Source organism: Camelus dromedarius, chromosome 12 (genome assembly GCF_036321535.1).
Source record: "Camelus dromedarius isolate mCamDro1 chromosome 12, mCamDro1.pat, whole genome shotgun sequence".
NCBI classification, from domain to species: domain Eukaryota; kingdom Metazoa; phylum Chordata; class Mammalia; order Artiodactyla; family Camelidae; genus Camelus; species Camelus dromedarius.
In genome coordinates this window covers 1,597,283-1,624,692 of record NC_087447.1, presented here as the reverse complement: position 1 = coordinate 1,624,692, position 27,410 = coordinate 1,597,283, and the positions used below count along the sequence as shown (strand labels likewise).

General features: G+C 61.1%; 2 protein-coding genes across 5 annotated transcripts; one reads left to right on the top strand and one right to left on the bottom strand.

Moving 5' to 3' along the window:
* Positions 1-256: 256 nt before the first annotated feature.
* On the bottom strand, positions 257-8,194 carry LOC116152038 (photoreceptor cilium actin regulator-like; the record flags this gene model as incomplete). Its single annotated transcript, XM_064491812.1, is given in 8 exon segments — positions 257-1,664; positions 1,924-2,303; positions 2,562-2,663; positions 2,738-2,829; positions 3,239-3,299; positions 7,865-8,051; positions 8,053-8,094; positions 8,096-8,194. Coding segments are annotated over 8 exon segments (1,344 nt in total), but the record flags the coding sequence as incomplete, so codon positions are not given.
* IGF2 (insulin like growth factor 2) lies at positions 1,851-17,139 on the top strand. Of its 4 annotated transcripts, XM_064491988.1 has the most exons (5): positions 9,836-10,566; positions 11,454-11,543; positions 13,268-13,430; positions 15,479-15,627; positions 15,971-17,139. In XM_064491988.1, exons 3-5 carry the CDS (start codon positions 13,268-13,270, stop codon positions 16,208-16,210), a joined length of 552 nt encoding a protein of 183 aa, XP_064348058.1. In that variant the 5' UTR covers positions 9,836-10,566; positions 11,454-11,543; the 3' UTR covers positions 16,211-17,139. The 4 variants fall into 4 exon arrangements, with proteins under 4 accessions (XP_064348059.1, XP_031303794.1, XP_064348060.1 ...); XM_064491989.1 differs by lacking the exons at positions 9,836-10,566; positions 11,454-11,543 and adding an exon at positions 1,851-1,898; XM_031447934.2 differs by lacking the exons at positions 9,836-10,566; positions 11,454-11,543 and adding an exon at positions 8,494-8,670.
* Positions 17,140-27,410: the final 10,271 nt, after the last annotated feature.

The following is a 27,410-nucleotide window of genomic DNA, read 5'->3' as shown; positions in this document are numbered from 1 at the left end:
TTCCTTCACTAGTCTGTCCGGCAAAATGGGAGGGGCAGGGGTGGAGCGGAGGGCTGCTGCTCTCAGCAGCAGGACATGGCTGTTTGTGCCAATGCAAAAGGCACAGGGTTTTTCTGGGTAAGAAGTTCCCTCTTGCGGCGTGCCCCCCCCCCCCCAATCCCAACCACAGACAAACACGAGACTGTGCAGAGGGGCCAGGGCCCCGAGATTCTGAAGCAGCTTTTTTCTTTATACCATTTATAAAGTAAAGCTTCTCTGTCCCCACTGTCTACACCCCCCAACCACCACCAGAGAATCCCAAGTAGCTGGAAAGGAGGCTGGGAAGGACAACGCAGGGAAGCAGCCCCTTGGTACCCACAGCAGGCCCCCTCCTGACGGTGCGCGCTGGCCTCCTGCGCCGACCCTGCCAGCCCCACCACCTGGGCACTGAGTGCCGGGCAAGGGCAGTTTCTCCAGGGGGCGTTATTTTGTCATGAAGTTTCTCTCCTTCCACACAGGGCCGCAGACTCCTCCATCCACCCAGTGTTGCATTTGTGGGGAAGGGGTTCCCTTCCCCAGAGAAGCCCAGCCTCCCCCACCTTCAGCTGCCTTCTCAGTGCTGAGCTGTGCCCTTTGGTTGGTGCCCGGCCCCTCCTTGCTTCTGTTCAAGGGGGGGATGTTGTGGGGTGGGGTGGAGGGGAGGATGTCTGCACTGTGTGCTGTCACCCCCCAGACGAGCTGTTTGTGGGCAGCCTTCAGCCCCCATGCCCAGGCAGAAGTCCACCCTGGCCAGGAAGGAGCAGCCCGTCCAACAGAAAGGTCTCTGGCTGCCCCACGGGCATCTCTGCAGGCGTGGCTGCTGGAAAGCCCAGCTCTGGGTGAACTGTGGGCACCTTCCTCCTTCCTCTGTACTTAAAAAAGGGAGAGCCATGCAGACGGAGGGACAGAAGGGGAGCCACCACCCAAACCCTGACAAGGTGACCTGCGAGCCTCTCCACCCAACAGCCAGGGGAGGGGCCAGGGACCAAGGCTCTGGTTTGGGGGAAGGATTGTTTTAAAAGAGATCATCTTAGGAACATCTTTTGGCTTCTCCCCAGGGGCCGAAGAGTCACTGCTGAGCTCGAGGAAGAGGAGGGGGACTCCAGTCCCCAGCCCCAGGGCCCCACACCGCGTCTGGCCCAGCCCCCAGCCAAGGCTGCCCCCCAGCCTGAGCCCCAGCCTGAGCCCCAGTCGGCCAGAGCTGCCTGAGATCCCAGCCCTGAGGTGAGCTGCTGCGGCCTGTGGCCCAGACGACCCCCATCTGCTCAGAACTGAGGCCAGCAGCCAGCCGCAGCCCCTGCCCCATGCAGGTGAGTGTCTCCAGCCTCCCGGGGCAGGACCCAGTGTACAAGAGCAGGCTGTGTACAGGGGCCTGTTCTCCTCTGGTGCTTAGAGCTCTGGGCAGTTGCAGCCCCCAACCCCTCTTTCACAAGGAGAGGTGACCCAGTGGGGCTGGGGATGTGTTCAGAGTCACACAACTGGAATCTGGGATTCAGGGTCTGCTCCTGGGGCCTCTCTTCCTGGGGGCTCAGGTGTGGGTAGAGCAGGCTCCCTGCAGTCCGGGCAGCAGCGCTGAGGTCCTCAGAGGGGAGCTCCTGGTGGAGGAAGCCAGAGGAACGGGGAGGGGAGCAGGGGAGACGGCCGGGTCAAGGTGAGGACAGAGCTGGAGGAAGGGGAAAGAGGACGGAAAACTTGTAAGTCATAAATCCAGGAGGAACTGGGGAAAGCTGGCTCAGCTGGGCACGTGAGACCTGGTCCTCCCTGCCCTGGGCTGCGGGCTGTGGGGCCTCCCACTGGTGGTTTGGCATCTCAGTGTTCCCAAGTGTCGAACTGGGTGACAGTTGCAGCCCTCCTGGAGGCTCTGGACAGTGAGAAGTGAGGTAATGACCAAGGCTGGGGACGCACCTGAGCTCTACAGAGGGCCTTAGGAGCGCCGGTGTCACGATCCCATCGCGTTCGAGTCCGGCAGGGCTTCCTGTGTGTGAGTGTGGGCCGGAGGGTGGGGGGCACTAGAAAGGCCCCGGGGCCAGGGCCTCCTGGGATGCTTCTGGGGCAAGTTTCCCGGTGGCGGCCGGCCAGCTGACGGAGCAGGTACTGGGACGGGGGCACAGGCTGGCTGCCCCAGAGGGGCGCTTGCTCCGGGGTCTTGGAGAGCTTTGGCGGTGGAGGTGGGTGGGTCTGTGTTCTTGTGCCGTGCCCACTCTTCCGGGACTGCAGTGGGGGACCCAGCACGTGCAGAGAGAGACAAACCAAGAACGGTTTTAAAGGTGTCTTCAGTTCAGACACTGCATAGAACAGTCCAACGGGGGTGCCGGGTCCGTGCAGGGAGCGCCCGCTCAGCCCCTGCCCCGGGGCCCCCACCCGATCCACACGTACTTCTGACTTTTGGTTCGTTGCTCAGGGGCCTCTGGTGCCTTGTGGTGTCGGGTCCTGGCGTCCTGGCTGGGGCCTGGGTCCCTCGTTTCCAGCTGGGGCTGCCGCGGAGTGGGGGTCCCTTTGGGAGCTGAACGCAAGGTTTTTGCCTCAGCGGCCGGGCGCCCTGCGGTGGGGGGCGGGCGAGAAGGGGGCACTCAGGGGACTCCCGGAGCATGGAGCCTGGTTTGTAAAATGCTGGGCTTGGTCCCAGGGACGGGGGGAGCGGCCAGCTCAGAGCCAGAGCTGGGGGAGGAAACCCGGGAACGGGAAAGGCCGGCTGCGGGGCGGGCGGGAGCGAGGGAACCGGCGCGGCTGGAGCCTCGGAGCCGCAGGGCCTGGGCGCTGGGGCCAGGCTTGCTGGGGTGAGTCTGAGTACTTGGGGGGGATGATTGTTCTCTTTGGAATATGGGTGTGCAGATCCAGAGGCGAGGCTGGTGCCGCCTCAGGCCGGAGCAGGGTGGGGTGGGGAGGGTGGCACTTGGGGCTGAAGGTCCTGCCTGCCAAGACCTGCGCAGGGGGAGATCCCAGCCACACAACATGCAGGGGTCGCTGGCAGGTCCCTTCCTACCGTGGGGGGCCAGAAGGCAGGGAGACCCCGGCCGCTAGTCCTGGCCGGGGGTGGCCAGTGCCCTTTTTGAGCCCTACAGTGACCTGGATCTGCCCGACAACCCTGCCCCTTTAGCTGAATTTGTGACTAAATAAGGTGAGGGTTCAGGGCAGCCTCCAGCTCAGGGAGGAAGTGCATGGGGGCCCCCTCTCCCTGCTGGCCCAGCCTGGCACCCCAACGTGGCCTCAGCCTTCCTACCTCCAAGGTCCAAGCGCGTGTCTCCAAGCACTGGCAGAAGCTTCTCCAGGGCTGGTGCCTGCTTGGGGCAGAAAGCAGGGGAGGGGTTCCCAAGATGGCCACTGGCAGGAGTGCCTGGGCAGCCCCAGACAGGGGGAGAGCCCATCCCCGGCCTGGGAAGCAGGCCTGCAGGAGAGGTGGGACCCCAGAGCAGGGCCAAGGGAAGCAGAGGCCCTCCTCCAGGACGTGAAATCCGCTCTGGGGCCCCAGGGAACCAGGGTCAGCAGACAAGTACTTTGTAAATCCTCGACACCCCCAAATTTACAAGTTGCCACGGAGTGGGGAGCAACCTCAATGCAGCCAGGCTTCTGTGCTGGAGGCTCCCTCCCGGCCCTCCTTGCTATAGGCACACAGGCCTGAAAGCCAGGGACGCAGGGGACTGCAGAAGGCTGGTGGAGAGGGGAAGGGGGGCAGTGATGGGTGGGGGGAGACAGGCCAGATGTTCTTGGAATGGGACACGGGGGTGATTGATGCGGACTGGAATTTGAAGGGGGAACATTGCCCACGTGCCTTGGGCTCCGGGTGGAAAACGGGCTGTTTTTCATGGAAGGGGGGGTCTCCCGGTCTTGCCAAGCTAATGTGAAAGGGAGGCCTCAGCCCTGCCGGGTCCCTACACCTGTCCAATGGTATTAACCCCTGCCTTACTAGAGTGCCAGGCTTTGGGGTGCCCCCCCCAGCTAGCTGGGGTCCCTTTGGGGTGACTAGTGGGGACAAGTGATGTCCAGTGTACTGGCCCTGAGGCCCCGCCATCCTGCTGTCCCCAGCAGCACCACCCTCTCTGGCAGCCCCCCAACGCAGATGCCCCTGGGGTGGCTGCCCCCCACCCCCACAGTGGCCCAGTTCCGGGGGCGGAGGGGTGACTCTGTTCCTGCCAGCAGTGCCTGGGGTCTGTGTAGGGTTCAGTATTTGCCTTGAAGGAACTAAGCTTTCACTGCCAGGAGAGGGAGGCTTTTCCTGAAAATTCTCTTTCCGAAAACGAAAGGAGACCCCTGCCCCCCCCCCCCAGTCACCGTGCAGTCCTGCCCCCACCCCTCTCCCCTACGCCTCTCCCTCCCCCAGCGATTCCACACTCCCGAGGGGCCAAAACAAAATTGCTTTCGCCCCGTTTGGGGGCTGGTTAAGGCCGGAACAGCGCTCGTGGAGCGCCGGGGCGAGCGGGGGTGGCCGCCGGGGGTGCTCCCGGGCCCCCAGACCGAGCTGGGGACGAGCCTGCCCGCGGCGGCGGCCCGGCCGCGGCTTCGCCTAGGCTCGCGGCGCGGGAGCGCGCGGGGCGCGGCGGCGGCGGGGGGCCCGCGGGCCTCCTCGGAGACGGCCGGGCGGGGGGGCCCGGAGCCCCGGGAGCGCCCGGGGAGCAGCGCCCCGGCCGCTCCCTCGCCGCGCTCGGGTTTCCCCCTTCCACCCCGACGCCGCCGCTCCTTCTGCACCGAAGCGCTCTCCGTGGCGAGGAGGCAAACGCGGGCGACGCGCTCTGCCACCCGGGGTGGGCGGCTGGGGCGCCCCCGGGACCGCGCACCACCTGCCCGCGCTGCCCGCACACCCGCCCCGGAGCCGCCGCAGCCGCCGCCGCCGCCGCGCCGCCTGCGCTCGCCGCCCCCCGGGGAGGGCGCCACTGCGCCAGCCGCGCCTCCCTTCCCGGGCCCGGGAGCTCAGCCTCCGCCATCCCCAGGGCCCCGACCCACCGAGCGACTGCCCGGCTCTTCCCAAACGCAGACCGTATTTTTTTCTGGGGTCTTCCAAATGTAAGCCTTGCTCCCAGGTCCCCCCAATACTTTGGACATTTCTCCAGGTCACAAGAGTGTTTGGGGGACATTAATTTCCGGGGACCTCAAAACACATCAGCCCCCACTGGCTTTCTCAGGCTTACACTAGTGGCTTAGGACCCCAGACTCACTGGGGGTCTTCTCCCAGGCTCTTGACAGTTTCACACCCTCCACCCCAGGTCATACAGAGTCACACAGTGCCCAGTCCTCTTTTCTTTAAATGTTAACCCGGGGGCTCCTGTGGTCAGGCTGACCAACTTGCCGGACTCCCCAGAATATGCACAGAGTTTTCCCGGGATTTAGGCATCGTTAGCAAACCAGTGGAGTTCTTTCCCTGTGTCCCCATGATTTTGGACTACAGGGGTTTCCAAGTTTACTGTCTATGTTCTGACTCCCCTACACTGAAGCCCTGTTCCCCTGGTTCTCCAGAGTTTGGGACGTTATCTGCTGAATTCCACAAATTTAATGGCCCCAACCTGGGTTCCTTAAATTTTACACAAAGAATCCCAGGTCCCCCCAACACACTAAGCAATTTCCCCAGGACCCTCAGAGTTTGAACACTGCTTCCAATGCGTGCATCAAAAAGTAGGCATTACACCCAAAGCACACCGATCCCCTTTCGGAATCATAAACAAACCGCGCTCTGCTTTCCTGTGTTCCACAAAACTGAAAGGATGATTTCTGGTCCCCAAAACTCACGGAGCAATTTTTTTGTGGGTCACGAAGATACAGGGCACTCATTTCTGGGGCTCTCCAAACTTCCCTGACACTGATCAGCTTCCTTAAAATTTAGGCACTGTCACCCAGGTCCTGAAAGCATACCGAGCAATTATCCAAGGTATGCTCAGTTATGCTCAGTTGTGGCTGTGGGTCCTGCAGGTTCCCCCAAATCACAAATCTCCCAGGTCCCTATGGGTCAAACCAAGCACAAAACAAACTTTTGCACAGAGCTTATATTTGGTTACAGCAAGCTCTTTCGAGTGTCCCAGTAACCAAATAGTCTGAATATTTTCTCTGCTTCATAACATTCTGAATATTAAAAAAAATTCCCTGGGCCCCACAAGCTTATGGACAAGAATCTGGAGTTTCCTAAAATTCAGAACTGATCCCAAATCCCAGGCTCACACTGGACCCTTTCCCGAAGCTGCTCTATTTGGACATGCCGGGTTCTCAAATATTAGGCATTACCCCGCAGACCCCTCAAACATTCAGAATTACACTTCGGTCACAGAAAGGCACTAATTTCTTGGGCCCCAAAGCATCCAAAGCACCCACTGAGTCCTCCCAAAGTTTAGTCAGCATTTGCTGGGTTTCCCACACACTGCCAACGCCCTGGAGATCACCAACTTCGGACATTGATTCTTCAGGCCCTGCCACCTAGGAATGCTTAATCCTTTCCTCCTAAAACTTAGATACTGACCCTCAAGACTAAAGAACTAAAGAACTTCTTTGGATCCCCAGATTTAAAAAATTATTTTCCTGGGGTCTCCAAATTGAGGTACTGTCTCCCAGCCCTCCAAAATTAACCAAGATTGCCTTTTTCTCCTCCACAAAACAACTGAACTTTTTCTGAACATTGATTTATGGGTCCTCTGACTTTATGACCCTTGCCCCAAGTCCCCCTAAATTTAGGCCATTTTCCACGGGCCTCCCAAAATGAAATTACCCAGATACCAGAAAAAATATCTCCGCGTCCTGGAAATCCCAGGCACTACAGGCCTGCGTCCTACAAGTGTCCTTGCTACTCATCAGGGTCCCTGGAATTTAGGTATCAACCTCTTGAACAATTTCCACAGGTTCCCCAAAACTTGGGCCATGTTGAACTAGGGTCCCCAAATGCAGACAGTGCCCAGGAAAACAGGATATTTTTTCCTGTTCACCAAAAATAAACTAATTGAAATCAATTTAAAAACTAAAACATAAAAGGACACTGATTTTCTGCATTCGCCAAATGTACTGATCAACCTCAGGTTGCACCCATTTAGACGGTATTTCCAGAATCTCTAAAGGATATTGAGAATCTTGCGGGAAGCCACAACAATTATAGAAGTTACCTTCCGTGGGTGCTGCAAAGCTCCAGGCCACTAACTTGAATTTCTAAATTGTGGAAATGAGTCTCCACTTTCCTCTACCACACTGAGGACTTGCCTAGACCCCCCAAATGCGTCCATTGTTTTTCTTCCCCCAATTTTACACAATATGCTTCTTGGGTTCCCCAAGTTCCATACTGAGAATTTTCCTAGAGCCACTCCGAAACCTACTTCCCCACAAATGGGAATCTCCCACAAGCTTGCCGACCTAGATGCAGGGGTCCCCACATTTTAGACGTAGATCCCTTGTCCTCCAGTTGCACGGAGCAATTTCCCTGAACCGCAGGCTCGGACTCTTTTGCTGGAGCCTCGAATTTACTCATTAATTACCGTTCCCCACACCAACGCAGCCTCCCTCGGGTCCCCACTTCGGGACCTTCGTTCTCTCGCCCGCAAATCAGGCGTCTCTGACTTGCGTTCCCGATCTCTGGGCATTGTTCCTGGCCCCGCCGAGGAGGCCCCTGCAGCTACCCCAATCCCTCACACAACGGGCACTGGTTCTGGGCCTCTCTGCGTCTCCTACGAAGTCCCCGGAGCTCCTCGGATTTGGGAAATTTCTCCTGTGTTTCCCAAACACACTTGGCCCAGCCGCGTGTGCGCCAGTGCTTCTCCCGCGTCCAGGAAAACGACTGGGCATTGCCCCCAGTTTCCCCCAAATTTGGGCATTGTCCCCGGGTCTTCCAACGGACTGGGCGTTGCCCCCGGACACTGGGGACTGCCCCCGGGGTCTCGCTCACCTTCAGCGCGTCCACCGCCCGCTGCAGAGCGCTCGCTCGCTGTCTCGGCTCCTAGCGCGCCCGCGGACGCAGCCTCCGGCCTCCAGCCTTGCGGTGAGCTCCCCGCCGCCTCGGGTCCCCGCTCGGCTTCCGAACCCACCCGCCGCCGTCCCGCCGGGGCTGGCGCTCGTCTCCGGAGGCTGCCGGGGTACACCGGCGCGGGGCGCGGGAGCCTGCTGCGGGCTAGCCCTTCGGCGGCCGCGCTTGCTGGGGCCCGGCGCCGTGAAACCCGCGCGGCTTTCGTTTGCTCTTTGCAAAGATCACAGTCGTGGGGAAGGCGCCTCGGCGGCCCCGAAGCGGGACAGGCAGGGCGCTGGGCAGGAGGGACGCGGAGGAGAGGCGCACCCCGCTCGGGCGGCGCGACGCGGCGCCTCCAGACGCCGAGCGGAGGATTCCGGGAGGCGCGCGCGGAGCGCGGGCGAAGTGATTGATGGCGGAGCGAGGGGGCGAGCCGGCCGCGGGCTTCCGCCGCCGGCGGCCCCTTCCCCTCGCAGGGGCGCTGGCGGCCGGGGCTCCTGGGGGCGGGCGGGGCGTGGGGGCTTGTGCGTGGTTTTGACTTCGTAAAAATCACAACGACTTCTTACATCGTCCAAACTCTCCAGGAGATGGTTTCCCCAGACCCCCAAATTATCGTGGTGGCCCCCGGGGCTGAGCCCGAGTCGACGCAAGTCCAACGCACTGAGGACGGGGGAACCATTATCCGGCTATTTTGGGTGGGCCCCAAAGGCGAGCTGCTTAGACGCACCCCGCTGAGCTCGGTCATGCAGGTAGGATTTGAGCGACGTTTCCCGCCCTGCTCGTCTCTCCCGGCAGGCGCAGTCCTGGCTGGCCCCGTGCCTGACCCAGATTCGGGCCTGGCCGGGTCGGCCCTCCCCACGTACTGCACCTGGTGGCCGCCGAGGCTACTCCCCGGTTCCTGCGCGGCACCGGGGGGCGCTCGGGCTCCGGCTGCAGCCCGAGGTGCTGCGCCTGCTCGGGCAGGTGGCGGCTGCACTCCCGGTCAGCGCCCAGGGTCTCTCCAGTTCCCGCTCAGATCCTAGCTGGACTCGGGGACCCCCGACCCAGCGTGGAGCCACCTGCGCCCGCACTCCGACGGGGCGACCCCGCCGCGGACTCCCCTGGAGGGGTGCGGGGACCCCGCTGCCGCTAGGGCTTGTGACACCGCCCACCCTGGTGGCCCCGCGTCCCCCGCGCACTAATGTAGGGATCCTGGCACCCCGAAACCCAGGACGGGGCCCTCAAACACTTTAGAACGGCGATTTGGGATTTCTTTCGAGCTCTGCGGCTCCCTGCCCCCAATCCAATCTCGCCCCCGCGCACCCCACGGCCCCCCCCGATCGCCGCCCCCCGGGGCCCCGAGACCCCAAGCCCCCCCCCATTGGCTCGAGTTGCGGGGGCGGTCCGGGGGCGGGGCGAGGGCCCCGCGGGCGCCCATTGGCGCGGGCGCGCGGCCAGCGGGGCCCGAGCGGGCGCCGCGCCGCGGGGTGGCGCGGCTATAAGAGCCGGGCGTTGGCGCCCGGAGTTCGCCTGCTCTCCGGCGGAGCTGCGTGAGGCCAGGCTGGCCTCGGCCCCCCCTTCCGGCCGCCCCCGCCTCCTGGCCCACGCCCGCCTGCGCTCGGCCCGCCAGCGCCTCCACCCGGCTGGCGGCCCCGCGTCGACGTCGTCCGCCACGACGCTGCTGACTCCCACCTCGGGCGCCGTCGGCGGGGCCGCGCTCCGCCGGCCTGCGGATTCCCCGCCGCCTCCTCCTCATCTACCTCGACGCCCGCCCCGCTTCGCCCGAGGAGGCGGTCCCCCCCGCAGGCAGTCCGGCTCGCAGGCCGCCGGCGTTGTCATCCCCCGCGCTCCCCCCCGGCCCTCCCCGGCGCGCAGCCTGGCCGCTCCCCCTCCTCGCTGCGTCCCGAGCGGCCCCGGCGCCGCCACTGCCGCCCCCCCCCCCGAGGCCCGGGCTTGCGACGGCCGAGGGCTCCGTCGGCCCAAACCGAGCTGGGCGCCCGCGGCCCGGGTGACGCCTCCGCTCCGCCCCCCTCAGCACCTTCCCCGGCCCCCGACGTTGCGCCCTTTCCTCGCTTCTCTGTGCTCCCCGTCCCCTCTCCGGCCTCTGGTCCCGGCCCCCTCTTTTCTTCCGCAGCCTTCCCTTTGCTCCCTCCCGCCCCCCCCAGCTCCTTGCCTCCAACTCCCTCCCCTTCCACGCCCGCCCTCTCGCCTTCGCCGTCCCAAAGTGGATTAATTACACGCTTTCTGTTTCTCTCTCCGCTGCTCTCTCCCGCTGTGAGCCTGCCCGCCTCTCGCTGTCCCCTCTCTCTCTCGCCCTCTCTTCGACCCCCCCCCATTTTCACGTTCACTCTGTCTCTCTCGCTATCTCTGCCCCCTTCTATCCTTGATACAACAGCTGACCTCATTTCCCGATACCCTTTCCCCCCCTAAAAAGTACAACATCTGGCCCGCCCCAGCCCGCAGACAGCCCGTCCTCCCTAAACAATCAGACGAGTCTCCCACCCCCCCAAAAAAGCCATCCCCCCGTTCTGCCCCGTCGCACATTCGGCCCCCGCGACCCGGCCAGAGCGGCGCTGGCAGAGGAGTGTCCGGCAGGAGGGCCAACGCCCGCTGTTCGGTTTGCAATACGCAGCAGGGAGGTGGGCGGCCCCTGCGCCGGCTTCCAGGTAAGCGGCGCGCGGGTCGGGCCGGGCAGGGTGGCCGGGCCCCGGCAGACGGGGGGGGGGGGGGGGCTGTAGGTCCCGTTCCCCGTGGCGAGCCCCGCGCTCTCCCCTGCGCCGCGGAGGAGGGGGTGGGGGCGGGGGTGGGGACTAAGGGAAGTGCCAAGGGAGGTGTGAGCTGTCTGTGAGGCGACTTCCTGGTCGCTATGTGGGTGCAGGGGGGTGTTGCTGAAAGTTTGTGATTTGTGCCGGGCAGGGGCGCTGGCGGGGGGCGCTGTGTAATGCGGAGGGGCGCAAATCGCAGAAACCCACCCTGGTATGTTGAATCTGTGCCAGGAAGACTGAGAGAGGAAAACTGGGTGGGCGGGGCCAGGATGGAGCAAGGGGGGCCGAGTTGGCAACAGAGTCATGCCAGACGCCACATTTGCAGCGCACCCCACTCCCAGCCTCCCTTTCCCTGTCCCCAACATTTCCAGCCAGGAATCTGGGGAGAGGGCTTGGTCCAGGGCTCAGAAGGGCAGGAGTGTACAATCCAGAGAAGGTCACTGCCCCTGCCCCAGTGGGCAGATGGAAGTTTCCATACAAGGAGGTAGAAAGCAGCCCCCCTCTGCCCCCCCCATTGCCCTGTGCCCAGAGGGGTGGGGGGGGGCGGAGGGGTTCAGGAGGAGCCCCCCCCCGCCCCCATGGTACTTTGCTAAGAGATGGTCTGGGGCTAGCGGTTGGGGGTGCAGGAGAGAAGGGACTGGCTGGAAGGAGGGAGGGGGCGGGATCAAAGGGGGCGGGGGGAGTGGTCAGCAGGGAGAGGGGTGGGGGGTAGGGTGGAGCTGGGGCTGGGAGGAGCCGGCTCAGACATAAAAGCTGAGGCACTGACCAGCCTGCAAACTGGACATTAGCTTCTCCTCTGAGGCAGCCTTCCAGTTTCCTCCTCTTCCTTCTCGTCCTCCTCCTCCTCCAGCCCCAGCGAGCCTCCTGTCTGGCTGCAGGTAACCAGGGCTGTGGCGGGAGGACCCTGCTGCCCTTCAGCCCCGGCCTGCCCGCCTGCCGGCTGCTGAGCGCCTCCGGCCTCAGCCCCTCGGCCCCTGCCCGCTGCCTCCCGCACAGATCCTCCAGCCCTCCTCCCAGCCTCTGCCCTCCTCACCCCTGCCCTCCCTCCTCTGCCGGCGGCGCTTCACCTGGCTCTCACCTCAGCATGCCTCCTGCTCTCTGCTGGTGCCCTGGCCTGGACCCCACGCTCAGTGGCGGGGCTTGCAGAAGGATGGAGCTGCTGCCTGGAGGGTGCCCAGTCGCTCGCCGACCAAATTTCTTCTTAGAATTTGGAGGGGGTGGCACTGGGGTGTCAGGAGACAGACTGGGGTCTGGCCCAGGGAGGAGGAGGTGAGTGAGGTGGCACTTCAGATGCTTCCATGGAAGAGCTTAAGCAAGGCTGGGCCTCCTCCTGTCTCCTTCTTCTCCTACAGGACTTACTGCATCAAAACCCCTTGGGCCAAGTGTGCAGCTGCCTTTCTCCAAGCTGGGAAGGGCATGCTGCTTGGTGCCTCAGTGCCCACTGGGTGCACAGCCTGGGAAGGACACAGGGGACAGCCCGCCCAGGCCCTTCCTTGAGTAGCAGCAGGGTGCCAACGGGCTCAGAGACACTGGGCTGTGACTGTCCCTCCAGAAGGGGCTGGAACCTGGAGTTGCCTGCCTGGGAGAGGGGCTTCCACCTTTTAGAGGAGGCAGGGGTAGCTTGCTGGGTCTAAAGAGAAGCAAGGTCCCTTCCAAGCCCCTCAGCTCCTCAGGGAACCTTGCAAGGGGGTGTGTCCTAAGCAGCGCCTCTTGTTCCAGAAGCGGCCCTGAGGGACCTGGAGTCTGGCCTCCAGGTGGCCTGACCTATTCTTTCCAGCACCTGGGGTGGGGGTCGATATCCCACATGGAGAGAGGGTCTGGTGGTCCTGGAGGGACTTCGGGTCCCTGGCCCTGGGTGGCCTGATTCAAGGCTTGGAAAGGAGGCTTTTGGTTCTGACGTGTGTTTTGCGGTGCTTAGGGGGCACTGGAATCAATGGACTGGGTGGTTCAGGAGAACAAGTTTCCTGGGATGTGGCTGGCACCGTGGTGCCAACCATTGGACCCTTGACTCAAGCTTTGCTCAGCTACAGACTGGGAAGGCAGGAAGGGCAGTGGGGGAGGCAGAGGGTTGGGACTGGTGCAGCAAGACCCCTCTGTTGCTTTGGGAGGGGGAGCCGGTCCTCTTGGACCCCTACCTCTGCTGGTCCTCTGGGATGCACATGTCCTGTGGCTGGGTGGGGCTGTCTCCCACCTTGGCTGGCGCTGGGAGGCCCGCAGAGTGGCTGCTGCCCTGTGCTGGCCCTGCTGCCATGACATCATAGGATGGAGGCCAGGTCCAGTGTCCAGCACTGGCCCCTGCCGCTCTGGGTGTGGCTGAGCGCCTGCACTGATGTTGGCGGGGCAGTGGTCCCCACGTGAAATGACTGCCCGTCAGAGATGTGCTTTCCACCCCTTCACTCTCAGGGCGGTTCTACGTCCTACCTGCATCAGCAGTGAAAGCTTCTGTTATTTCTGTAATGAAAACGATTGAGATTAAGGAGAAGAGTCAGGCTTCAGAGCCGCGTAACGGGGCCTGAAGTCGGGAGGTGGCAGGGCTGGCGGCGGGAGAGGCCTGGACCGGGACGTGGCGGGCGGCGGGCTCACAGTCTCGTCTCCACCCCAGATGCCAGTGGGGATCCCGATGGAGAAGTCGGTGCTGGTGCTGCTCGCCTTCTTGGCCTTCGCCTCGTGCTGCTTCGCTGCTTACCGCCCCAGTGAGACTCTGTGCGGCGGGGAGCTGGTGGACACCCTCCAGTTTGTCTGTGGGGACCGCGGCTTCTACTTCAGTAAGTAGCTTGGCAGGGCGAGGGGGGAGGGGAGTACACAGCAGGTGCTCAGTAGATGCTGGAGTCCTCCTTATGCCTCCTCAGACACCTCTGCAGATCCTCCGGGATCCCTGGTGTGGGGGTCGGGCGGAGAGAGGACCCTCCAAGGTCAATGGCTGTGGGCTCTTGCTCTGAGACTTGGAGAGCGCAGCTGTGACCTTGCTGTCCCCATTTATTGGGCACCCATGGTGTGCCTGGGAGGTGCTCACACCCCCTGATTTTCCTGCAACAAGACTCAGAGTGGGAGGGAGAATGAATGGATGGTGTCTCTGTGGGGGCCAGACCTTCCATAAGCGGCGAGGTGGGACTTGGGGACGGGGTGACCCAGGCCCCAGCGGAAGGCACCCTTCCCTTCCTCCTTCTCCCTGACCTGCCCGCGGCCAGGCTCGTGGGCTCTGGTGTTTCCCCGCTCGTTTGGTGGTGCCCAGTGTCTTGACAGTGGGCACGTGTTCAGGGACTATTGGATTTCAGATTGAATAAAGTGGGTTGAAAACCAATAAGAACAAAAGCACATGTGGCTGGCAGTGTGCGTGGGCATGCCTCGTGTGCTGGGGGTACTCAGCTCCTCCTGGGGGTACAGGACACGAGATGACCACTATCCGCACAACGCCACTGGAGGCTGGGGGCTCGAGGCCCCAGGGCAGGGTGGGATCCACGCCTGAGGGGTGGGCCGCAATTTGGGGGGCCCACTGGCCAGCTTGACGGTGCTTTGGCTGCACCTCACCTCGCCTTCTCTGACCCCCATTCTGGGACTGGCTGGCCAGCCTCCCCCGCGCCCCTGTGCCCTGTGTGGCAGGGTGGGGCTGCCAGTGGAGGCGACCTCTCCTGCAGGCTCTGGGCCTCAGTTGCTCAGTAGGACGGGTCAGGACCACTCTGGAGAGTGTCCATGTGGATAATGGGAGAAACTGGGGTGCAGCCCCAGCCTGACCCTGAAGGTGGAGAGTGGGTGTTCCCTCTGGGCTCAGCCAGATGCCCCTCAGGGCCGGACAGGGGTGAGGGACAAGGCCGGGGCAAGTTGGCAGAGACCATAAGGCTCCTACCCAGCCCCGCCAGTCCCCACCCGTCATCTTCCTCTGCAGCCTCTACTTACCCATTCTGTGAAAGCGGCTGAAAACACCCGTCTTGGCATGACAAAGCTTCTCTTTAAAAAGCGTTCCTGCTTCCTGACGCTTCTCAGGCCCCTGCCTGCCCTGGCTTCTCCTGTGCCCTCTCTTTCCTGCCTCGTTTGGGAGCAGGAAGTGGCACTGTAGGGTCTGGTGCTGGCCGGCCCTTGCCCGGGATGTGGCTCCCTTGCACCAGGCATCCCTGAAAGGGGGGGCTGGACAGAGCCCCTAACACTTTCAACCCTGAAACAGGACCCCTTACTAGGGGCTCCTCTCCCCACGCAGGGCACCTGCCCTCGGCACCCAAGGGGAAGGCCGGGGATTTTCCTTGCAGCCGAGTCCCGGAGCCTGTGCCATGGAGGAGAGGGAGAGGACGGGAAGAAAGGAGGGCGTGGTTTTTGCAGGTCCTCACTCCTCTCCTCCCGTCTTCTTCTTCTTCCTCCCATGCCTACCTGTCTCGGCATCTCTAAGGCCGCCCACCACCCAGGCTCCTGGTTAGTGCAGGGACAGCACTCAGGTCCCAGCCTGGCCTTCCGGTCGGGGACCCGGGATCCCGGACTGGGGGGCCTTCCCCCACGCATTTTCTAAGCAGCCCCTGATGGTGGACCAGGGGGACGTGCCCATTTTAAATACCAGGAGGAGGAGGGAGGCGCCAAGAGGCCAGGGGGCTGGTCCTGGATCACGCTCACCCGCTCACCCGCTGTCACCCCTATCCTTTCTGGGGCACCCCTGCTGCCTGCTCTCTCTTCCTTCCTCCACCCCAGGCCGTGCACTGACTGTCCCTGCAAGGTGACTGGGTGTCCTGTCCTGAGGGTGGCGGCTGGGGGCCGGGGACTGGGGAGGAGCACCCTCCTCGGTGGCAGTTGGTGCTGAAGTGCCCTCTCGTCCCTCCTGTGGGACTTCCAGGCCGGCCCGCAAGCCGCATGAGCCGCCGCAGCCGTGGCATCGTGGAAGAATGCTGCTTCCGCAGCTGCGACCTGGCCCTGCTGGAGACCTACTGTGCCACCCCCGCCAAGTCCGAGAGGGACGTGTCGACCCCTCCGACCGTGCTTCCGGTAAGACGGCGACCCCCGCTTGCCGGGGCGGCCCCCCAGTGCTGGGCCCGGGACGGCCCAGCCGCTGCAAGGGGAATTTCTGCTCTGGGCTGTCACCTCTGAGCCAGGGGGCCAGGGCACAGCCAGCTCCTTAGCTGGAGAATCCTTTGCACGTTTGCCATGTGCCCCCCACTGGGGACGTTGGCCAGAAGTCGGGTGAGTAACTGACCTGTTCCACGTTAGGCACAGTGACAGGTTTAGGTAGGAGTTCCCAGCAAGTTGACAAGTCCACATGGGGCGTCAGGGCAGCTAGGGGCAGGGGCTGGGGGTCCAGGCACCCCTTGACTGGCCCTTCCCCTCTTAGGACAACTTCCCCAGATACCCCGTGGGCAAATTCTTCCAATATGACACCTGGAAGCAGTCCGCCCAACGCCTGCGCAGGGGCCTGCCTGCCCTCCTGCGTGCCCGCCGGGGTCGCACGCTCGCCAAGGAGCTGGAGGTGTTCAGAGAGGCCAAGCGTCACCGTCCCCTGATCGCCTTGCCCAACCAGGACCCTGCTGCCCACGGGGGTGCCTCTCCCGAGGCGTCCAGCAATCGGAAGTGAGCCAAATTGTCGTAATTCTGCAAAGTGGCACCATCTGGCGTGTGACCTCCTCTTGACTGGGACCTTTCCATCAGGTCCCCCCTCTGAAATCTCTGTACCGTCCTGTCAGTGGGCTTCCCCAACCCAGCCCCCATGCCCCAACCTCCCCATGTCAGGCTAGTCTCTCTTCGGCCCCCTCCATCGGGCCAAGGGAAGCAACACCTTTAAAAATGTATGAAACCAATTGGCTTTAAATTTCTCCCCAAATTATACCCCCCCAATTATCTTCAAATTGTATAACAAAAATTGAAATCATGAGCCCCCTTAATCTCACACAAACACACACTCAGCCCCCTTAAAAATGAATTGGCTTTTTAGAAACACCAGAAAGGCTAATTAGCTTTAAAAAAAAAAAAACAAACCCAAAAAGATCAATTAGCGAAAAAATTACTAAAAACGAATTGGCTTCCAAAAAATTGACAAAATAAAAGAATTCGGCCCCCCCCCCTTCCTTCTCTGTTCTTTCGGACCTTCAGTTAAATTGACTGGAATCTGACTGTCCACGAGAAAGGAAGGGACAAAATTTGCAGGTAGGCTTGTCACTGCCTAACAGCCATCTCCCTGCCCATGCCAGACCCTCTCTGGGGACTCCAGTGGGATGACACCAAAGACCCAAACCTGTTCCTCTCTCAGTTTCCCATCGCCAGGGCCACTACGGAGCTAGTGGGGGACCCTGTGAGACCAGAGGAGGGGCACAGGACAGAAAACCAGAATTTGAGCAGATGAAATTTAATTGGCACCAATACCCACACACTGCAAAATCTTACAATTCAGCCCCCGCCTTAGAAAGCACATGGACCCACATGCATCCCTGCAGATAGACACACACCCTCACACACACACACACACCCTCACACACACCCTCACACACACACACACACACACACACACACACACACACACAGGTACGTGGGCTACCTGAGCCCAGCATTGTGCAGGTTAGACCACGTTCCACCCCAAATTCTCTAGGCTGTGCTGCGATGAGGTTTTCATGTCCTGTGCTCCCTCCCATCCCCTGGGATGCGGCCCAGGGTGGAGGGCGTGTGTCCCAGGCTTAGACGGGTGGTTCCATCTTCTGAGATGAGGGAGGGCCCCCTTGTCTCGGTGCCCGTCCCCACGGCCCCCGCAGCGTGAGTCCCGATGCCCCCAGACCCCACCCCAGGGCATCCCTGCACCTACTATCGTGCAGAGCGAGGAATGGGTTTGGCCAGACTGGAGATGGCTGTAGCCCAGCGAGACATGCCCTGCCGTGTAGCCTGACCCCCTAGGTATGCTTCTGTAAGATCTGGGGACCCCCCCAGCACACCTAGGGATCATCTTTGCCAGCCTCCTGGGGGAGCCTCTCAGAAATGGAGGCCCCCCAGGAGGCTGGCAAAGATGATGGGGAGAGTGGGCAGTCTGGCGGTTGGAGGGGTGGGTGGGGGGCAGTGGGGGCTGGGTGGGGGGATGCTCTGGGGTAGGAAGTGGTCCAGCAAGGTTTCGGACAGCCAGGTCAGGAGGAGAGTGACGAGGAGATTTGCAGAATTACAGTTAGAATTGGGAGCCCAAATTGACGCCAATTGATCTATTTCCCCCCTTTAATTGGCTTCTCCTGGGGAATTTTTTCCTTTTTTTTTTTTTTCCCTCCTTCGCTTTTTACGCGCTCATACAGCAAATTAAACTTACACCCCATCCCGTGTAACAGGGGGGCAGTGACCAAAGGACGAACGCACAAAGCCAACCACCCGTCACCGCGGGGCCGCCCGCACGTCCTGCCCTCCGCCATTTATTGCCCTTGATTTGATTTTTGTTTTTGTCTGTCCCTGTCGCTTGGGTTGAGTGGGGAGTGGAGCCTCTGGGGGGTGCCGGCCACTGCGCCCCCCAGAGAAGTCAGGGGAATGGAGAGGGCTGCTGCCCGGCCTGGCTCTCGGGGACAGTGGCTGGTCCCCGAGGGTCTTGAGGGGCGGAGGAGGGGGCAGGGAGGTGTCTCCTCGGGTGTCAGGAAGGTGCTCGGAGGCCACCAAGGTGGGGCCCCCGGCTGGCCCGGCCGGCCGGGGGGGAAGGGGCTGCAGAGGTGTGAGTGAAGGTCTCCATCCGGCGGGAGCAGGTGGCCGCCTTCTGCGCACTCGGGGAACCCTCCCTCCACCCCTCGGTGACACCTTGCCCGCCTCCTCAGCACCCCGTCTTGCCCCCAGGAAGCTTGGAGCTCCGCGGGGCTTCCTGGGGTCCAGGCGGGGTGAGGCCGGGGAGTAGGAGCGGTCAGGAGAGCGGGAACCCCGCAGAGCAGGGGAGCTGCGAAGTCGCCGACAGCTGGGGTCGCTTGGGCCCCGAGGCCCTCGGGTCTGGCGGTACCGACCCAGCCACCATCTCGGCGCCAAGGGCTGCGGCAGGGACCCGGGCGGCTGGGAGGCTTACCTCACCCCCACTTCTGCCCCCAGTGCGGCCCCCCTGCACAGCAGCCTGACTAGCAGTCTAGAGGCCTGAAGCTTCTGGGCCCCAGCGACAGGGCTGGCACGACCCTGGGGGCGGTCCGCGCCAGCCCGCCCACGGCACAGAGGGCCCTTCGGCCAGCGCCCGGGCAGTGGGCCATTCGGACCATTGGATGCAAGCTCAAACAGCCAAATTGTCCCAATTGGAGAATCCAGACAGATTGGCCTGTGATCCAAAGTGTCTTCCTTCGAGGCACCCCAAATTACCTGCCCACTCAGCCGGACACCCACCCACCAGTGTTACCTCAGCCTCGCTTAGCGTGGGTGTTCCGGGGGCGGCGGCCGAGGCTCCTCTGTGTCCCCCAGCCAGCAGCTCTCCGTGGGTCGTCACCAGCTGGACCCGGGCCCCCTCCGACCTCCATGCCCGGTTGTGGCCTCCCATCTTGTTTCTTCCCCGAGTCCCCCCAGCTGTCTTCAGCGGGACCCCCTCTTGGGTCCCTGTACCATCACCCGAGGACCCCCACGTGCTGAACACCGAGTGTCACCTTGCGGGCCGTCCAGTCCATCTCACGGCCGTGTTCGCCTCCACTCGCCCCTAACATGCTGATTTCCGGCAGAACCCACAGCTTGGGTTCTGTCTTTAACTGTTAACGCTCGCAATCCCAATAAAGCATTCAAATTTATTTTGTTCGGAGTCCTCTGATCTTTCACTTGGGTACCGGGTCAAGGGAGGGAGGGAGGGAGGGTGGGAAGGTCTGGATCCTGGGGAGGGGGCAAGACGGGAAGAGGTAGGCGGTGTGGACCCCTCCTCTGGGCCACTGCAGCAATGGGATGCAGGGAGAAGGGCCTCGGCGGTGGTGGTGGCCACTGTGGTGGATTGGGGGCTCTGGGACCATCTCAAGCGCCAAGTCCTCAAAGACAGGGAGCCATGGGACAGGAAGGGCCCTAGAGGGTCTTTTCCAGGAGCCCACCGATGGGGAGTGAAGTGACTTGGCTGTCAACCCTAAGGAACTCTCCCAGCCCAGGGGGCTGGGGCCTGGCCAGGTTCTGAAAGCTTCTGGAAACTGTAGCTGTGGCTGGAGATGACTCAGAGCTACTCACACCTGGGGACTCATGTCACCTGTGTGCCCACCTGTACAACAGACACACTCCCTCTTCCCCCAGGGTTGTCCTCAGGTCTGGAGTGGTGTCCACATGGGCGGCCACACTGCCCATGCTCACTAGAACTAAGCAGGGTGGTGGGATGTCTGGAGGAGGTGGAAGCAGTCTACAAGAATGAGGAGGGCTGGGAGGATGGGAAGGAGCAAGCTGGTTGGGGGTCACCGTGCCCCTCTTAGGGCAACCGGGGGCCTGCCAGGTGGGGCAGATGGCTCAGGCCCCAGCAGTACTGGCCCACCCCACAAAGAGGCACTGAGACACTTTCAGGGGTTGGGGTGTGGACCCAGCTTGAGATCCTCTGAGAAGCCCTGCCTGGTGCCCCCTCCCAGGGCCCTTGGGATGCTGGCCTCAGGGTCTCCCTCCCTCCCTGCTCTGGGCAGCCCAGCCGCCTCGCCCTCACTGCATCCTGTTCACCCACACCTCTGCCTGCAGCCTGCTTTCCCGAGGACCCCCACGACCTCCGCTGACCATGGGGCAGCCCAGGGCACAGCCAGCCATCCCCCAGCTCTCCTGAGTTAGACCCCACCCTTCCCCTGACTGCCGTGGCCACCCCCACCCCACTCTGCTTGGCCAGCCAAGTCCTGGGTGCCCTGGGTCTGCCCATCTCTCCTTACCCTCTCCCCCTGCTCTGCAAACTCCCAGCTCACCCTGGGGCTCCCTTCATTCATTCATCTAGTCACTCATTGTTCATTCGCACATGCGTGGGAGGATGGTCTCCCAGGTGCAGGTGTCTTGGAGGGTCATGTGCCTTGGAGGGACATGTTGGAGTGCTTTGTCAAGTGGATGGACTCACAGGGACAGTGACTCAGGAGTGCAGGCCTGAAGGAGGTGACGGCGGGCGTGGGGTCTCCCAGGAGGAGGGGTGAAGCAGGACTTGGGGAGTCGGGCGTTCGGGTGGGGCTGCCGCAGCGGGAGGGGGCCAGGGTAGGACACGAGGTCAGAGCTGTGACGGGGGCTCTGTGGGCCATTGTCATTCATTCAGCAAATAATTACAGACTCCCACTGTGGTGGGCTGAGCGGTGTTCTCCCCAAAAGACATGTCCACGCTCTAACCCCGGAATCCCTGAATGTGCCCTGATTTGGAAAAAGGGTCTTTGCACATGTGATTAAGTGAAGGATCTCGAGGAGAGAGCACCCTGAATTTAGGGCCCAGATCCCATGACAGGTGTCCCTGTCAGAGAAGAGAGTTCACTGAGGAGGGGGCCGTGTGAAGACGGAGCAGAGACGGGGGTGACGCGGCCACAGCCCTGGAGCTCCCGCCTGGAGCCCCCAGAGGCTGGACGAGGCAGGAAGGACCCCTCCCCACCCGGAGCCTCTGGAAGGAACCTGGCCCTGTGACATTTTGCTTTCAGTCCAGTGACACTGATTTCAGACCTCTGGTCTCCAGGGCTGGAAGAGAATGAATTTCTATAGTTTGAAGCCACCCAGTTCGTGGTCATTTCGGAAACTCATTACACGAGGAAGGAAACACCTCCTCTGCCCAGTCCCCGCTTCAGGGACTAAGGGCACCGAGTGAGCTGAGCAGGCGGCCACGCCCGCACCTGCGTCAGGACGGTCATTGTGTCTGCGCTCCTGACCTCCACGCACAGCCCAGGTCTTTTGAAACCTCAGACCAGGTCCCAGCTCAGCTCTCGGCTTTCCCGGAGAGGAGCAGAGTCCTCATGACCCGTGAGGCCGCTCTGGCCCGTCCAACCCCGGCCTCAGGGCCTTTGCATGGCTGCCCTGCCTGGGCCACTCCCCTGCAGACGTCTGCCTGGGTCCTGCCTGCCTCACTTGTTGCTGACTCGCACCCTCCTCGGGGGAGCCTGCCCTGAGCACCCTCTCATGAGCAACTCCTGTGCTCCTGTCCCTCAGCCACTTGCTGAGTGAAGAGGACAGTCGGGGGGGGGGGCAGGAGGTGACACTGAGGACCGACCGGGAGCCACGGGAGGAGAGGGCTGTTTGCTAAGCCAGGGACTGACTCTCCAGCTGGTGACCCCACCCGGGTCTCCACCTGCTGTTTTCACCTGGGCTGCACAACGGCGCCTGCTGTGGCGCGTTCAGCTGCCTGGATGTGCTGCAGACCCCTGACCCTGCGCGCTCACAGCCAGCATCCCCACACCTGCTCCAGGGGCCTCTGCCCCCAACTCCCACGGCTCCACAAGTCGTGGAGCGCTGTGCTGCGCGGCCTCCAGTCTCCGTTCCAGCCACTCTCCATAGGTGGCCAGGCGAGCTTGCAATGCCAGCCTTTAGCCTGCCACTCTCCCTTTAAGACCCTCTGTGGCTCCCATGGGCCACTGGGAGTGCAAGCCCCAGGTAAAGTGCAAGCCCCAGGTAAAGTGCAAGCCCCAGGCCAGGCTTTCCTGGGGTCTTAAACCTCTGACACCCTCCAGTTTCTCAGGGGTCCTAGCTCAGTCCCTCCACTCCCAGGAGCCCTTGGCTCCGCCTCTCCCCAAGCCCCCACACTCCCTCACCTCCTCCCACCCCCGGCTTCACACAGGCGGGTGGCTCCCTCTCCTCGGCTCTACACTGGTAACCCCTGCACCCTCTCCATCACTCTGTGCTGTGCTGGACACCTTTCCCCCACTCCTGAGTGTCTGGCCTCAGGAGCTGCCCCTCCCATGTGGTCAGCGGTCTGGCACTCAGCCCTGCCTCTGCCCCCGACAGGCTGTAACCACAGGTGCAGCATCCCGCCCGCTGCCTGGTCGTCCCAGGCTCTCTCATGCTCTCTGTGCAGCCCCCCAGCGCAGCGCTGGCCAGGGAGAAGGTCCTGGGTGGTGTTGGGAGGGACCCCATCATACCAGCCCCTAGAGACCCCTTGCCGCTCCTTGAGGGGAGAGCCCTGCCTACCTAGATGCAGGCTGCCTCTCCTTGGCATGCTTGGCTGGCCCTGGTCCCCAGGCCTCATCCCCAAATGACCTGTGTCCACCTGCCAGGCTGGTCCTGGCTCCTGGCTCCTGGGGTCTCCATTCCTCCTAGGTGCCCGGGCCTGGCGCCCAGCTGGCACTTCTGCACAGGTGTGGCCAGGCCGGGGGGCCACAGGCCAATAGGCCACCCCCCGAGGCCCGGCCCCTACCTGCCCAGCCCCCTCTGGCCTCATTAGCGGAGCCTCCAGCCTCTCCCCCTCCCAGCCCAGCCAGTCCAGGCCTCAGCGGCCAGAAACCACAGAGAAAATGCCTGTTTGTGCCAGTTATGCCGAAAGCAAAACAGTTTGTGGTTTGTGACCCAAATTTTTTGCCTTTTTTTTTTTCCAGAACATAACAAAGCCCAAGACGACTCCCCCCGCCCCCACCCCCCAGGCAGACAGAAACGATCTGTTGACACTGGCCCTCGCCCCAGGCCGAGCCCTCCGCACTGGGCGGCCTCACAGAAGGGGTGCCGGCCTGGCGGGGGGGGGGGGCAAGAGGCTGGCATGAGGGGTGCTGCGTCCTCTGGGGTGTTGATGACGGGGCTGGGGTGCCTCTCCATCTAGTGGGAGTGGGGATTCCACACAACCCTTGACAGGAGAGGAGGTGGGGAGATGTCGCCCCCAGCTGCTCCCCTCCAAGGAAGCCTCTCCCCAAGTCCGCCGTCAGCCTCCAGCTCCCCCGTCACAGAGACCCACGAGGTGACAGACTCGGGTCCATCACCCACCGACCCGCCTTTGTCCCCTGCCCGGCACCCCCTGCTCCCCACTCCTCCCTGGCCCAACACCCAGGGCCTGAGGCCCCTCACTCAGCTCAACAGTGGGGCCTACAGAGGGGGCACGTTCTCTGCCCTGGGGGCTAAGCCCTAGGGTGGCCAGTGTCCGTGGAGTGGCAGGTGTGGAGCTCACTGGCCCCAGCCCAGATGGGGAGGGGGCCAGAAACACACTGGAGTCCAGTGGCGGGGGACAGGCAGGTCACAAGTTGTCCTGGCCAGGAGCGGGGACCAGGCGCCTTTCCCATTCCGGCTGTCCTGTCCCAGACCTTGGCCCACACTCTTGTGTGCAGCTCCCCACGTGGCCCTAAGGGGACCCCTCCTCTCCCTACAGCCTCCCCCTTCACCCCTTCCTCTATCTCGGCCTCGGCCCTCCTCCTCCGCCCCCTCCACCCCCTCCCTGCATGGCCTCGTCCATCCTTCCCTTATCAGCTCCCTCATGCCCTGCACTGGGCGCCGGGCAGCCAGCGCCTAAGAAGGAGTTTCTGGGCCAAGGGCTCTAAGTGTCGTGGGGGCTGGTTCACAGACTCACTAGCGAGGGGGAGGCAAAGGCGCCTGGAAACCCTGGTACCCAAGGAGGACCACCCAGATGGGGAGACTCAGCGGAGGAGCTGGCAGGACACTGAAAGGGCATTTTAGGCAGAGGGAACAGCGCGAGCGGCTTTGGAACGACCTGCCATCTCACGAGCAAACACGCTCAGGTGCAGTTCTAGAGACGGTCCAGCAGCGGACCAGCCGGGGCCTGAGGGTTGGGGTGGATATTAGTGGATGGAGGAGGCAGAGCCCAGCCGGGAGGCATGCCCACTGGGAGGAGCTCAGCGTGGCCGTGCGCCCCCATGCCAGTGCCCCGGGTGGTGCTCCCAGCCCTCTCCACACCCCGGGGGCAGGTCCCAGCTCCCTACTTTTGGGAGGTGGCAGAGGCAGTGGGCTGGTCTTGCCCCAGGCCCTGGAGACAATCGGGTCCTGCTTCTGCCAGGCTGGGAGCCCATACCCCCTCTCCTGGCCGGAGCATCGTTTTGGAAAGGTCTGGCCTTGGACCTCTGCTTCCCCCTCCCCTCTTGTCATCCCTGGCCTCCCCTCGATCAGGAACAGATGTGCCTCTGAGCAGGAATTCTAGCTATTTGGTTAACCAGTCACTCGAGGGAGTTTCTGATAAGGCGATTTGGTTCTCAGCAGAGCCGGAGCCGGAGCCGGAGCCGGTGAGGGGAGGAGTGAGAACAAGAGACCCCACCCCCAGCTTCCTTGTGCCCAGGGGCCTGGATGCTCCCAGCTAGGGTCTCACCCCAGCTGGGCAGCTCTGGGGAAGAAAGACTTTCCACGCCTCTTGTGGTGCTGGGACGTTCCGGCAGGTGGGGGCTGAGGCATTCACACACCACCCACCCCTGCCTGGGACCTGGGCACAGAGCGTCAGTGGGAGGGAATAAACCCAGCCCTCTGCTGAGGCAGTGCCCTCCCACAGTCTCTCCAACATCCGCGTGAGCGCTCACTGCCTCCAGCCGTTGGTCCTCCCTTCCCTCATCTTTGGTCCAGTAAACATTCGTGCCATGGGAGCCACGGAGATGAATAAGGTTCCAGTCCTGCCGTCAAGACAGTCACAGGGAAGGAGGAGGCTGGTGCACCACCTCAAGGTGGACAGGGATAGTGGGACTGAGGGAGTTCCCCCCTGGGGGCTTCTCGCCTGGGGCGAGGGCCTGGACCCCTTCTTCTCCAGGCTGCCCTCCCCCAAGAACACTCCCCCTGCTCAGACGGGCCCTGTGCTGGACCAGCCCTGCTCAGAGCTTGGGGTGGCACACCCAGAAATCAGTCACTCGGATCACTCAGACCTGCCACCCTGGACCCCTAGTTCCCTGGATCGCAGCCCAGCATCTCATCTTGTTCTGTTCTATTTCTAGTGTAGGCTGCTGGGGCCATTTTGATCCTTAATTCAGTCTTCCAGCACTTCAGCACTTAGCTTGTATCTCCATGGACCCCAATACCTAGACTGATACCTGGTGCAGCATAGAGACTCAGTGTGGGCTCCCTGAATGGACAGGGGAAGGAGAGGGTGGATGGTGGACATATGTATGTGTGTATGTGTGTGTGTGTGTGTGTGTGTATGTATGTATGCATGGGCAGATTGGTGGGTGGGTGGATGGATGGGTGAACAGGTAGATATGGGGATGGATGGATATGTGAACAGATATGCAGGCACATCTAAGGCAACTGTAGGTCAACAGATATCTGCCCGTGTTGTCACTTGTGCCAGTCCCTAGTCAGGGAGGAGGGAGAAAAGCAAAGAGACTGAAATGCACTGAATGTCTGTTCTCACAGGCAATCTATATGCTGATTCAGATCATTATAGGTCTGCTTTTAGAGTCTAGAACATAATAGGGATTGAAAGGTATTTGTTGACTAAATGAAATTTAAAAGTCTTGTTTAAGTGAACATGTATCTGGAAACTGTCTCAAAAGGACCTGGAAAATCTGAACCTGTCAGTATACAGGTTGCCAACTGAAAGCTATAAAGCTCTGCGCTAGAAAAAGGCACAGGGCCTGGAGAGTTTTATGAGCAGGTTTTTTGTTTTGTTTTCTTTTAATGCTCAAGATCATTCCTATATTATACAAAATGTCTCAAGCATAGAAGATGGACAAAACTCTGATTCGTTTTCTGCATTCACATAACTAATACCAAAGCCCAATCAGGATAACACACACAGAAAAAGGAAGAACCACAGACGAAGTTCACATGTGAAGATGGATGTAAACATTGTAAATAGAAGAATGAGCAAATTAAATCCAGCAGTGTATTGAATTAGAGTAATAATGCACCATGACCAAGTAGAGTTTACTTCCAGGAATGCAAGGCTGACTCAACATTAAGAAATCCATTAATATCATCATGTTAATAGGCCACATGATAGAAAAGAAAAGGAAAACCATTTAATAATACAGACAGGTGCCCAAACATGTCTCATAAAAGTTACAATGCACTCCTAGCTACAAAACATGCTTAATTGGCTGGAATAAAGAGAAATTTCCTTCACACAGGAGAAGACAGCTACTGCTCGCCTTGCTGCCCTCTGTCCCAGCCCTGCTAGTCCATCATCCTTCCAATGACTCTCTTCATCAGCGCCACCAACATCCCTGCAACTTTCCCTTTATCAGACACGGCCTCTCAGGAGCATTTCCTGCTGCTGACACTGAGCCCCACCCCCATCCTGAAAATCCTCTTGGGCTCAATTCCTGTGTGGAGTAGTAAATTTCTAACAAACCAGCCCTCCTGCAGATAATGAGCATATACCCTGGACAACAAACAATCAGACGAACAAAAAACTACCCAAGGGCTCTAGAGAGTTACCCAAAGCAGGCTGTTTTTGGAAAGGCAATCACAGTCCAGTCCAGACATCTAACATCCCCATCTTTCTGGTTGGAGGAACCAGGAGAAGAAGCCTGGGGCAACAAGGTTACCAGCCAGTGAAATGAGAATCCAAAAAAGAGCCAGAGAAGGGAATATTCCAAATTTTATGTATAAACTCTGCTCATGTTCCTGGCAAGGGGGCGATCTGAAGGCATTCTGCATTGAGACATGAGACACCTATCACCACAGGAGAGATGGGGTTTGCAGTCTGAGCTTAATCAAATGAATTGCCTGCTAAAACAGATACGTCACATTTGGAAATACAACACATTCAGAGTCTCCACAATATAACATTCACAAAGTCCATGATACAATCAAAAATTACACGATGTACCTGAGGGCTAGAAACACGTGTTTTCCTCTTAAGGAGAAAGACAATTAACCGGGGTCAACTCTGAGGTCACTCAGACACTGGAATGATCAGATAGGGACTTTAAGAGAACTATGGTAACTATGCTTGTAGAGATAAAGGAAAACACATTCACATGAATGAAAAGATAGGAAATTTCAGAAAATAGAAAATGTCAGAAATATCTAAGTGG